The 13,911-nt window shown below is 42.4% G+C and overlaps 1 protein-coding gene across 1 annotated transcript in view; it reads right to left on the reverse strand.

The window, feature by feature from the left end:
- The window catches only part of UBTD2 (ubiquitin domain containing 2), a 69,216-nt gene that overhangs the window by 16,048 nt on the left and 39,257 nt on the right, over positions 1-13,911 (reverse strand). Inside the window, exon 2 of the mRNA XM_039352303.1 lies at positions 6,741-6,977. Coding sequence (XP_039208237.1) covers positions 6,741-6,977 — 237 coding nt within the window. The remainder of the gene's footprint in view (positions 1-6,740; positions 6,978-13,911) is intronic.

Below are 13,911 nucleotides of genomic sequence, written 5' to 3' on the forward strand. Positions count from 1 at the left end.
TCAAACTTTATTAAAAGTATATATTTTTTTAACTTTACAGATTAAAATACAAATATTCAATATTGAAATAAGAAGTTACAGAGCTGTTCAAATCAGGGGATACACAGCTAGAAACTGAATTAAGCAGGAAACATTCCAAAAGAAAAAAAACAACGCTCCAAAGAGTCCACAAGATGGTGCCGATCTACAAATCTGTTAAAGATCTCTGAAAAGACACTGGAGTGATTCCAATTTATATTACATGTCACAAAATGAATGAATGGGAGGAATGAAGAGTGGGAGGGAGCGGAAAGGAGAAAATTCCCTCATGCATAGTTTGAAGCATGATTTAAAGCTGAGGTAAAATCTGATTTTACTGACATACCTAGAGACAATAGAAAATTACACTTTAGCACAACACAGTAACATGTCATAAAAATATGGTGCAAAGTTTATGGCTTGAGCATATCTATTCATATAGAAATAGATTCATCTTGCAGTTAAGCTTTTCTGTTATCTCTTATATGGTCATCCCTGGTAGTTTGGAATTCTAAACTTCATGCAGAGGCTGTATGGAAATTTTAGCTGCATTCTTCCCCAATGTGGTTCACTGTTTCTCTTGAATTATATCCTTCATTTTAAAAAGGACTAAGCTGTTATCTTCATCACTTGGAGGGATTGGATGATGACTCTGTGTATGTAACAAAGAGCATCCCTCACGAGAGGAATGTGGATTGTGCAGCTGGCATATTGGGTGTGGTCTGGCTACATTTACAAGAAGAATATAATACTGTGCAGAACTTAATTTGTAGCTTGTTTTATCAACAGATAAAAACCTGCACAGAAATCCACAAAGGCCACGATTTCCTGTTGGCATGTTTATCATGCTTATTAATCAGTTCATCCAATACAAGATCAGAATCAATTGTTGAGTGTTCTGCTAAAATCCCTGCCTGTTGCTCTCAAGCACAGTGTTATCAATGACCCAGTTCTCTAATTTATTAGCCAGATGTTTTGCATACATTTTAGTTATACAGATTAATTGTCTATAGTTCCCTAGGTGGCCACCATCACCTTTTCTGTACATTGTGATCACTATTCTTATATTTCAGCCCTGGGGAAGTTAGTAAGAGGAATTAATATCATTAAAGAGCTTAACCAAAATAGGCTTCTACCAAATGACATTAGCTTTTAATAAATCACCTAGTCTTTTTCTGGGGCTATGTTTAATGCCAGTACTAGGATCAGAGTCTGATTTCTTTTAGAGAATGGGCAGAAGAGGGAGAAGCATGTAGCATCATTAGGATTTAAATTAATTGGAGAATTAACAAGAATAGGGCAAGGAGCAAAAAATCTAATATCTCCCTTTCCTCTTTGGAGACTCTTACCAAATTTCCGGAACAATGTTGTGTCTTTAGAATCTATGACAGTCAGGAATGAATACTAACGAGTAATTTATTATCCCTTCTTATATTTCAGGAGATATTTACATTCCATTTTCTTCCTAAGCAGTTCTATGAATACCCATGAGGAATCACTATCTTTTATTCTTCTTGCCAAATTCCTAACCGTACACCAGGCTGTTCTACATTAAACCAGTGGCCAGGTTGTTGAAATGGAACTTACTTTAGAGCTGTCCTACCTGATTCTCGTTTTAAATGTTCATTATTTGTTGATAGTAGCTTCCAAAGGGAAGGAGCCATCACAGAGAAGGCCCTTCTTCTGGGTCCCACCAGATGTACTTTCTAAGGAGATGGGACTTGTAACATTCTGTGCCTCCTCACTCTGGTGGATTGGGAAGAGACGGTCCCTTATATAACCCATTCCCAAGCCATGAAGGGCTTTACAGATGCAAACCTTTCTATTTCTTTTATTCAGTCCTCCCTCTGAACAAACTAAGATAAAGTGTCATAAATATAATTTAAGACCCGAAGACTCATGTGGCTCTCGTTCTCTACATCCCATGAAAGTCCCCAGTGAAGACAATAACTGTGGGCATTATGGAAGTTTGTAATTTTGAATATAGAAGGAATGGAAGGTAAACAGCATGAATTAACAAATGAAATAAAATGATATATGAAAATGAAACAGAAGAACGCAATAGATGTGAATGAAAATGGCCTGATTATGTGAAAAAGAGCTAACAAGTACATGTAAAGAACGGGAGGTATATGTTTAATTATGAATGAAAGCACTAAACATTATCCCAGAAAATATAAATTGGTATCATTTAGGTATCACGTAGGTATATGTAAAAGCAGAAATACGTAAGTTGGTGATACATGCAAATTACTATCTAATGAAAAAGGCTGTGGATGAGAAAAATAATGCAAATATGGAAATATTTAATATAATTAATGACAGAAAGGTACTGCATAATGTTTACAAAGGGAAAAAATAATTACGAGTGTAATCAAAAAGAAAAAGAAATTTTAAGATTTAAAAAAAGAAAAATACAGTGTAGTTTTGATGAAAATAAGAAAATAGGAGAACAGGGATGAACAAAAGTCTTTCTGCAGAGCAACTATAATTAAAAATAGATGTGATTAAATGATTTGGGATGAAACTGAAGTGATAATGCATGAACTGAATGAAACTAATGCTATATGTAGTAAAGTCTAAAGAAATGATGAAATCTGTAGGTTTTCAGGATGTTAACTAGAAAATATTAAAATATGCATCTAGTTTACTTAAGGAATGGCAGTGTAATTTGATTAACACTTCTGTGAAGACTAAATCTATACATGAGAATTGGATGAATGCCATTGTGTTCCCCTATACAAAAATAATGGTAGGGAGAATAAATGCAAAAAAATACAGGGAGATCAGTTTGTTAACTGTCTTGGAAGATGTTTGGCAAAATCCTGATTAATAGATTATGTTATAAATCATCTGAGCCAAAAAGCTATAGTGAGGTTTTGCGCCAGGCAGAAGGCATGCAAATCAGATATTTATATTCAATGTGTCACTGAGAAATGTATAAATGTGAAAAAGAAAGTTTATTGTATTTGTTATTTTAAGAAAAAGATATGGTCCCATTAGATAGACCTCTTTAATGGGGAGGGAACACATAACATACCTGGCCTCTCTGATCTGGTGACTTGGAGAGATGTAATGGTCCTTCAATTGGTCCTTCAATCGTGCATGATCTGTTGGTTCAGTGAAGGGTGTAACTGGTGCACAGCCTACACTTGAAAAAAAAAAACCCTCCTGGTTGCTGCCTGCTCCTTGAGCAGGATTCTTGAGTCCAGGAGAATCCATAGATTGTGCACTGGGTCCATCTGGGCAGGGCAACCCCATTCAAAACCAAAGGTAGTAATTCTCCATGGACCAAAGAACCCCTAACTCAGAGCCATTCTATCTTACTAGGGCTCAGTTTTAGCCTGTTGTTCCCCATCCAGTTCTTAACAGACTTGAGGCATTGTGAAAGAGAGGTCATGACACTAATTCATCAGATATCATCCTTCCCCAGAAGGAAACAGGTCACCTTAAAGAAAGTGAGCAATTATCTGCAGACACACAATTAATGTGGATACGTATTCATGCTTCACCCTCTGAACTGCCAGGATGTAGGCTTTGATAGCAGCTCTTACCTGTATTTGGGCAAGTGTTATCTTCTACTAGTGGTGCTCTAGATGTCTCTTCATATATTTCTCAATTTCTCAGTATGCCATGGGTATGGGGTCCTGAGGACCAGGGTCAGGAGAGGTCAGATGAGTGCAATCCTGTTCAAAGCCCCAATCACCTCCCTATTCCAGGTGACAACTAGGGATTTGGCAGATCTTCACTTATAATATCCAGCTCTTTTTGAAAGCCATCTGAGTCTTTTGGTTGTGGGGGTGGTGGTGGTGAGACTGATCTAATAGGTCCTGTCTCTCTGTGGAGAGAGTAAGGCTCTAAAATAAGCTCATTACCACCAAGGTATGATGTGACAATGACAAGGGGATGAAGGAGAGGTCCACCAATTCCAGATCCACCAATTCCAGATTCCAGATCAGGTACAGCTCTGACAAGAACACCAAATTGGGTGTTTGACCCTGGCTGATATGAGTCAGGCCCATGATAGTCATCAGTTCCTTGAACTCCTACCCCTACCCCAGAGATGACAGAACGAAGTCCTCCAAAACTATAAATCTGGGAAAATCTCATCTTCAGCCCTGCAGTGAAATTCAGGAGATCAGGCAGGAAAGCTGCTACACAGCAGAGAGGCTGCAACAGTAGCAATCCCATTTGGTCACTCAAGCCCAACCTAAGAAAAAAAGGCACCCTTGGAACAATGCCCCTGGAAGCTATCAGAGATTCTCTGATGATAACAGCCACACTGCCTCCCTGCCCTGTAGTCTAAGCTGGTGTCTCACTTGATAACCAGCTGAGCACATTTCTGAGATAGGAACCCCATCTCTGCCCTCAGCTACATCTTGGTGATATAAGTGAGATCAGCCTTCTCTTCAAGAATCAAGTCAGAAATAAGACAACCCTTATTATAGGCCGATCTGGCATTTAAAACCAGCAGTCTAAAACCAGGCCCTCCATAAATCTACTGAAATGGATTGAGTTCAAGGGGCTGAAAGATCAATACCAGATACCAAGGGCACATTTCCTACGAGGTGACCTGCCCTTTGTCTCCTGCCATATTTCCCATTACCTGACACCACCAAAATATACTGCCCTACTCTGCATACTCCACCAGCCAACATTCTTGCAAACTTACATATTTATTTATGTACAAAGTATGTTGAATTTCACTGACAACTGGCTCATAGCCAGATAATTCTGATGAATTATACTACGGTACTTCCACATTAATAGAATCTGTAAAAATGAGGCATTTTTTCTTGAAATTCAGGGCATGATGGTAAATCACCTTTTCAATTTCAGAAAAAAAAACTTAAATGCTTTATATCACAGTGAAGGTTAGGTAACAAGAAATAAAAACAATTCCTTTTAGAATACTCTGAAGCAGAATTTCTACAATGTCTGACGAAGTAAAGCATCTCATATGTGGGACTGGAGAATCTGGCACTATGTTTTCATTCGGATTTGCTCTTTGTAAATCTTTGTAACTCATTAGCACTGGAGTGAAGGGATCAGCAAAAAGAATTGGCAACACAACCAGCCCCATCTTCTGACTAAATCACATCTCAAATGAATTTAAAAAAGGGGATAGTCTTTGGGAGATATCAGGAGGATTGTACTCCAAGCAAGAATCTCGTTCTGATGTTCTTATCACTGATGATGTTACCCAGTTGGGTAATGAAACATCTGCAAGCAAACAACCAAGCTCAGAGAGCACAAAGGACTTCACAAGAAAGAATCGAATAATTAATCACATGGAAGGTAAGGGGAAACAACTCCTTTGAGAATGGAAGATCTACATAAGAAAATCTGTTCTCACTACAGATTGTAAACACCTTTATGATACATACTGGATGTCCTTGAGTAAACTGTTTTGGAAAGTGTTTGTGAAAAGCAGTATGTAGTTAAATCAGAGGGTGACCACTGCTGGTTTGCAAATAATAATAAAAAAAAAACCCACCACAATCTCTTGTGACATTATACAATCTTGCAAGATTTGGGTATTCTTATCCAGAATTGTTAATAAATAAAAACAGTGCAAAACATGCTCATTAAAAATGTGACAAGGAGGAAGGGAAAAGCAAAGTAAACAATTCCTCCCTAGTATGTTTTGCAGTCACTGCCTGAGAATATGCACTGAAGAATCTTATAAAATATTTACACTTATTTACACTTTATTAACATCTTTAAATTTCATCCTGCATTTCAGCCTGTTAAGCATTTGCTCATATAAAGTTCCTTTTCCCAGGGGAGAAGAGATGAAAAGGTTTAACAAAAGTGGAACAGTTTGATTAGACAAATTTCATGGAGGATAATACTGTTCACTACATTCTATCCTAAGATCAAGACTCATTGCTAATCCTTGCCACTGTTTGGAACAGGAGGATAGAAGAGCTTTTCTTATGTTCTCATGAACATATGTGAACTATAAAAAGGTGTTCATACCCAGCTGGAATTACATTAATGCTCTTGTAATGTTTCAAAAATTCTTACTCCTTTGTTTACCTCCAAAATTCAGCCTGCTCAGTCATCCATCCATCCATCCATCCATCCATCCATCCATCCATCCATCCATCCATCCCAGATTCAGATTTCATTATTCTGACCCACTTTCAATCACCTTTACCTTAAACGGAGTCTCTTCACTATTTAAGTGATTTTCAGTTGACCGGCAGATGGCTAAGTTTGAAAACATATCATAGCACACTGCAAACTCCCTCACTCCCTCCTCCCTAACAAAGCAAAATGGAGAAGTTCAGAACTATTTCTGTTCAACTGTATATTAAAAGTAACCCAATAATTTTTCATATCTAGAAAAAAACATAGTAAATTTTAATAACATGCGCTGAAAAGAAGCTAATGTCAAGTAACATTTTTCAGAGTAGGACAGGGGTCCCTAACCACCGGTCCGTGGACCAGTACCGGTCCGTGGCAGCAACCGGTCTACACAAACAAGCAAAGCCCTATCCGTGGGATGCAGGCAGCACACAAAACCATACACCCTCTGATCCGCGGAAAAACCTCTCTCCACAGAACCGGTCCCTGGTGCCTAAAAGGTTGGGGACCTCTGGTTTAGGAGGCCAAGAAAATAAAATAAAATAAAAGGAATCATGGGGTACACTAAGACTCTCACAGTGCTTTTCTGTTCACAAGTGCTACAGTACATCCATTAAGAATATACTTACCATGTGGTAAAGTTATATTTGCACCATCAATGATTGCTTGTGCCAGTTCATGATCATTGTTCTCAAATGCATGTGATGCAGCCTTCAAAGCATCCCAGATTTCTTTGCGGCCTTCAAAAGCAGGTGCTGTGTCCCAAAATTCGTCTCTCTTGCTACGTAGCTGTCCATCTGTCATGGGGTAATCGCTTTTCCATTTTGGTTTCTCCTTTTTCAGGAGCTGATTACGCCCCAGGGCAACTGTATGAAAAAAGAAAGAAGAAACTAAACTTGCCTGTCTTCTCATGGGAAGAATATTCTAGTTCAAGTAACAGCTTTTGATAGTTTTTGACCACAATGTAAACAGCTATTGTACATAATTCATTACAATTACTTATCTAATATTGTACTGGATGGTTCCTTCATTTGCCTAAAAAGTTATTACCTAATTTGATAAATAAAATAAGTAAAAAAAAGCCATATTTTATCTTACATCTTATATACTTATTAATTCCCAAATCATATTCCAAAAAGAATGTTTGTATGTGGTACTGGAATTACTTTTTCTAATTGCTTTTCACTAAAATTTGTCATATCTTGAGTATCATAGAAAACCTAAATAATTTTATTAGTTCAATCTCTCACTTCCAGTTTGTCATTTCTTATCCTGCCTTACAGAGACCAATTTGTTTTAACTGAAATAAACTTCTGTAGATTATGTGCCACCAAATCTGGACAGCTGTTTATTAAAAGCTAATAGTGTCTCTTAATATAAAGTACTTTCAATATATTCATCCACAGACATACTGCTCTTTCTTAAAAAAAACCAGAAACATATTTCTCAAATCCACTCTCTACAGGATAAGAGAATGCAACAGTTTTATGAAAAAAAAAATATTCACCCACTTTCAAATTCTTTGAATTTCTGTACTGTACAGTTCTCAAGTTATGACTTTTTGTTTAAATAAACATTCATGGTATGAATTAACAACGGCCTTGGAAAGGATATTTTATGGCCTATAGCAGACATGTCAAACACAAGGCCCGGGGGAGGGATGCGGCCTGCGAAGTAGTTTCATGTGGCCCGTGAAGCCATCCTTGAAACAGTGAGGGAACGGCCCCCGCTGCCTTGGCCCTGGCCCAAGCCAGCCAGGAGCCAATGTACAATTTTATGGTGGCCATGTTGGCACTTGCACGGGGGACCATACCTTGGCACTTGCCCCGGTCCCACCCCCTTCTGCCAGAGACCCTCAGATCTGTCCCACTCCTGCCCAGGCCCCCTAGGCACCCTTGACGCGAATGATGTAGAATTGGTCACGCCCACCCAGTAGGCCACACCCACTGTATCCACGCCCACTCAGTAGGCTGCACCCACTCTGGCCACACATACCCCCAGGGCAACCGCAATGCTGATGCGGCCCTCAGTGAAATTGAGTTTGACACCCCTGGCCTATAGAGTGCTTCTGACCATTGCAAAACATCACACACATCCCATGAGATACCATGATTGCAATCTGGACATTTGGCATTTACAACAAGTTGTCAAGCGTCCCTCAATCATGTGAGGGCTATTTGCAATCTTCCCTGCTGGCTTCCGTGGAAAATCAATGCTTTCTGCTTGGATTTTGGCAGGAAAGATTTTTCAGTCTTCTGACCAGAAAGACGTTTTTATGTGTGGCCTGCATTCCCTCTGAGGCATCGAAAATATGATTTTGCCCTGATTCTACCAGGGAGGATTTTCAGTTCCAGAGGGCAGTGCATTTAAACTAAGGAGCAGAAAGTGCCCCATGGGTATTCACGAGGAAGGATGTTCAGCGTCAGAGTGAAGAGATGTGTTCACAGCACACCCTCTACTTGTCTGTGACCTGCACTGGGCCTCTCAGAGTCTCCCCCACACCCCAAAGCACACTGCACTTCTTACCTGGGACTCTGTCCACTTAACAATTGTATAGCTCAACTACTAAAACTTATCAGATCTTCACATAAGTCCTGTTGATTAATCCTAATACTGAAATATTGTGCTTGCTTCATTTATGTGATAAACAAAAGTTATCCAGTGTGAAAATGTCCCTCTTGCATTTGATAACTGGTTGTACCTTCCTCAGCTGCCACAATTGCAAACAAATGCTTCCTGTAATTTGTAATCAGCCTCTCACATTACAATACTGTGTAGCAATTCTGGCCCATTCCTTCATGGCAAACTGTTTCAACTTAATTAACACTGGAGGGGTTTCAAGCATAAAATGTTTGTTCAGGTTCTGCCAAAATACTTTTATGAGATTTATGTGTGGACTTTCATTTAACCATTCTAAAACAATGCATTATTTTCCTTTAACCATTATCTTGCAGACTTGCTTGTATGTTCTCCAGTAGAGTTTTCTGGCCCAAAGTGAAATTTTATGCTTCCTTCAATAATGGCAAATGTTAAAGCCTTGAGGAGGAAAACACCTCCAAGTCATGATAATATCACTTCATGCTTAACAGCTGGGATGAGGTTGTTATGGTGGAATGCAATGTTTGTGTTCCCATCAGAAATAATTATATTCATGTAGCTCAATGGTTCCACTATTGAGTGGAAGGGTTGCTTTCTGGCATATTTGAGTGGAAGGTTCACTTTCTGGCATATTTGGAACAAGCATTAATGTTCTTAATGAGTTCTGGTTTGTTACCCTTCCAGGAATATCATTACCTGATGCTTTTTTGGTAATGTAATCTTTAATGCTGACGTTGGCCAAAGACCCCAGGATGTTATTTTATGTTATGATCTTTGAGTGATTTTGAATAGCAGAGCCAATCTTGGGAAGGTTCACTATTGTCTCTTAACTATGTACTGATAAAAACTCAGAAATGATTTCATAACTGTTTTACAGAAATCTTTAGATCTTTATTTTTAAAGAATGAGATAAGTGCTGCTACAATCTTTATGGTGAGAACTTTACTGTGATGAAGACAGAGTTCTGAGAAGCATACAGGGCAAGAGTGCCTGAATCAACGTTCATTTTTAAATGAAATTTTCACACAACTAGCCTTCATGTTCTCTTTAACTGACTGATTTGGCTGGCGGGGATGGGGTGTGTGGATTACTTTGTCATACTAACACATTGCACATTGTATGACTTTGTTTATACAGTGAGGGGAAAAAATATTTGATCCCCTGCTGATTTTGTACGTTTGCCCACTGACAAAGAAATGACCAGTCTATAATTTTAATGGTAGGTTTATTTTAACAGTGAGAGACAGAATAACAACAGGAAAATCCAGAAAAATGCATTTCAAAAAAGTTATAAATTGATTTGTGTTTTAATGAGTGAAATAAGTATTTGATCCCCTATCAATCAGCAAGATTTCTGGCTCCCAGATGTCTTTTATACAGGTATTGAGCTGAGACTAGGAGCACTCTCAGCTTGTTACCTGTATAAAAGACACCTGTCCACAGAAGCAATCAATCAATCAGATTCCAAACTCTCCACCATGGCCAAGACCAAAGAGCTGTCCAAGGATGTCAGGAACAAGATTGTAGACCTACACAAGGCTGGAATGGGCTACAAGACTATCACAAAGCAGCTTGGTGAGAAGGTGACAACAGTTGGTGTGATTAGTCGCAAATGGAAGAAACACAAATTAACTGTCAATCTCCCTCAGTCTGGGGCTCCATGCAAGATCTCACCTTGTGGAGTTTAAATGATCATGAGAATGGTGAGGAATCAGCCCAGAACTAGACAGGAAGATCTTGTCAATGATCTCAAGACAGCTGGGACCATAGCCACAAATAAAACAATTGGTAACACACTATGCTGTGAAGGACTAAAATGCTGCAGCGCCTGCAAGGCCCCCTGCTCAAGAAAGCACATGTACAGGCCCGTCTGAAGTTTGCCAATGAACATCTGAATGATTCAGAGGCGAACTGGGTGAAAGTGTTATGCTCAGATGAGACCAAAATCAAGCTCTTTGGCATCAACTCAATTTGCCATGTTTGGAGGAGGAGGAATGCAGTTATGACCCCAAGAACACCATCCCCACCAAACATGGCGCTGGAAACATTATGCTTTGGGGTTGTTTTTCTACTAAGGGGACAGAAGGCGCGTTGTCTTACCTGAATGCCTTTTCTCAGCACAGAGATGGAGAATCCACCAATGGGTTGAGACTGTATTCCTGCCCAAAGATCAGTCAGCCAAAGTTGCCACGCCCATCCTGGACCACGAGATCCCAGTCTTGACGCGAGCGAAGCCAATGACTGACAGCAAGATGTTGTGGCTCACAAACTAGTTAACCCTAGGTCTAAATGACCTACGAGGGTGGGTGTGAATTCTCCATCTCCGTGCTGAGAAAAGGCGTTCAGGTAAGACAACGTCCCTTCTCGAGCACTGGAGATGGAGAATCCACCAATGGGACATACCAAAGCCTATTGTCCCTGAGGGTGGGAAATAGACTGGTCCCGTGTGGTACTTTGATGTACAACCTGCTGAAGAACCCTCCTACCAAAGGAGGCCTCTGCAGAGGAAAATCTGTCAATTTTATAGTGACGGATGAAGGGGGATGGCAAGGCCCATGTGGCCGCTCTGCAAACTTCCTCAATGGAGGCTTCAGTGGCCCATGCCACAGAAGTGGCTGCACTTTGTGTGGAGTGTGCTGTAACCCGTCTGGGAATCGGTAACGCCTCCGCCTGATATGCCCCGGCGATGCATGCTCTGATCCACCTACCAATGGTGGAAGAAGACACTTTCCGGCCTCTGGAGGCGGAATGGAAGGATATAAAGAGAGCTTCTGAGCTGCGGAACTCCGCTGTCCGTGAAATGTAGTATCGAAGCGCCCTACAGACATCCAATGTATGCCATTGGCACTCCAGGTCGTGCGCTGGATTTGGACAAAAATCCGGTAGCACTATTTCCTGCGATTTATGAAATAAGGAATTGACTTTTGGCATGAATGTAGGGTTGAGTCGAAGGACTACTCGATCCCTATGGAAGGAACACAGGTCGTCCCATATCGAGAGTGCAGCTAATTCAGAAATACGTCAAGCTGATGTGATTGCCACCAGAAAGGCTACCTTATGGGACAGGTAGCGGACATCACATGTTTTTAATGGCTCAAACGGTGCCTTGGTAAGCGCCCGTAAGACCCGTGGTAAATCCCACAAAGGGTACCTGTGTACGGTGGGAGGCCTGATATTCACGGCCCCTTTAAGAAATGAATGGAGTAAGGGATGATGGCCCAGTGACTCCGCCGAGTTACAAGAGAGAACCGTGGAGAGGGCGGAAATCTGTCTGCATAGCGTGTTTGGGGCCAGGCCCCTCTCCAGATCGTCTAACAAGTAATCCAAGATGTTGGGAACTGTAAGTTCCCCGATGGACAGGTGTCGGTCCGAACACCATGATTGAAAGTTTTTCCACGTGGCCTCGTATATGCGGTTTGTGGAAGGCCAGCTAGAGGCCTGAATTATCCTGATGACCCCTTGCGAACAGAGTCCCCTTGTTAAGATCGAGCTCTCAAGTGCCAAACGGCTAATTGTAGCCATTGGGGCTCTGGATGGAGGATTACCCCCTGACTGAGTGAGACCCGATTCGGGGGGATCCGCCAAGGGTCTGCGATGGAGAGACTCCTCATGTCAGCAAACCAAGGTCTCCTTGGCCAAAATGGGGCCACCAGGAGAATCTCGGCTCACTCCCATAGGAGTTTTCGTATTACCGCCGGCAGGAGAGGTAGGGGGGAAAGGCATAGAGCAGACCCTGTGGCCATGGTCTCCGGAACGCATCTGTCTGTTCTGCTCCCGTAGATGGGAACCTGGAGAAGCAGCAGCTCAACTGGGCGTTGGACAGTGACGCGAAGAGATCTACAAGTGGACAGCCGAACCGGTGACAGATTTCCTTGAAGACCCTTGGATGGAGTCGCCATTCCAAGTGGTCTACTGTTGTCCTGCTCAGTAAGTCGGCCTGAGTGTTCGCTTCCCCTGATATATGGTCGGCCTTGATTGAGGCCAGGTTCTGTTCCGCCCAGGAACCCAGCAGCAGCAGGAGGCCTGCTGTTCCCACGAAAGGACCGCTGGGCCTGTGCTTGTTGTCTGGCCTAGCAGTTTGTCTATCTGCCTGTCTCTCCTGCCTCTCTTGTCAGGCCTGAAAGGGTTGTGATGGCATCCCCAAATAGTTTGCCCCCCTGGTACGGGGCGGCTGCCAGCTTCCATTTGGATTTGGCATCAGCTTGCCAGTGTTTTAACCAAAGCATGCGCTGGCCGGTGATGTTGGAAGCTATGGCTCTGGCGGAGAACCTGGCCGCTACCATCTTACTGAGGTCCTGCTGTGTGCGAATGTCCAACGCTGGAATTCGGTTCTGCAATTGGCGAAGCCAACGGAGTGCGGCTCTGCTGAAAAAGGAGGCGGATGTTGCGGCCCTGATTGCCCATGCAGTTGTTTGATGTGTTCTGCGGTATGTGGACTCACATTTTCGGTCCTCGCCCTTAAGGGCCTCAGAGAAATCCCCGGATATGGCAGTGGACGATACTAGAGGCCCTAAGGGCTCGTCCACCGTCGGTACTTCCAATGCTTCCTCAAGCTCTTTGGCTACATTGTATAGCCTCTTGTCGGTGTTACCTGGGAGAGGAAGAGAGGCCGGGGAGGCCCATTGTTTCTGGACTGCGTTCAGGAAAAGGAGGGGCAGGGGATGCGGTGCTGGGCAGTTACCGGTTCGATGAAGTTCAGCTCAGCCTCCGCATCAGGAAGAGCAGGAACCGGCTCTGCTGGAGTTCCCGGTCCGAGGTGAGCTGTAGATGTGGCCTTACACAGTAGGGTGACAAAGAAGGAAGGGTTAAAGAGACCGTTGAAGGAAGGCACCTCAGGTAGAATGTCCTCCTCCTCAGACATTTGAACCTCCTGCTCTATGACCGCCTGGTCGAGGTAGGAGTCCTCAGAAACAGATGATCCTGATGGAGAAGAGGGATATTGTTGGGTCTCCGTCCCCCGTTTTTGGGCGGAACGTGAAGAGGCCGTTCCTAACTTGGGAGCCTGAGCCCTAGCCTCAAGGGCCCGGTCTATTGCTTGTGTGATTAATATGGCTAAGCGTTCCTCCGAGGGGCTACGCCTCGCTGGGGCGTAGCCCTGCTGCCGTGGGTGTGAATGTGGCCTCGGGGGCCCCATGGGACGCCCCGTGGGAAAGAGAAGAGAACTCACCTGTCCCGCACTGTGTTGGGGACTGCAAGGATTCC

This window comes from Crotalus tigris, unplaced genomic scaffold, assembly GCF_016545835.1.
Source record: "Crotalus tigris isolate CLP2741 ecotype Arizona unplaced genomic scaffold, ASM1654583v1 scf7180000017568.12009008, whole genome shotgun sequence".
Classification (NCBI taxonomy): domain Eukaryota; kingdom Metazoa; phylum Chordata; class Lepidosauria; order Squamata; family Viperidae; genus Crotalus; species Crotalus tigris.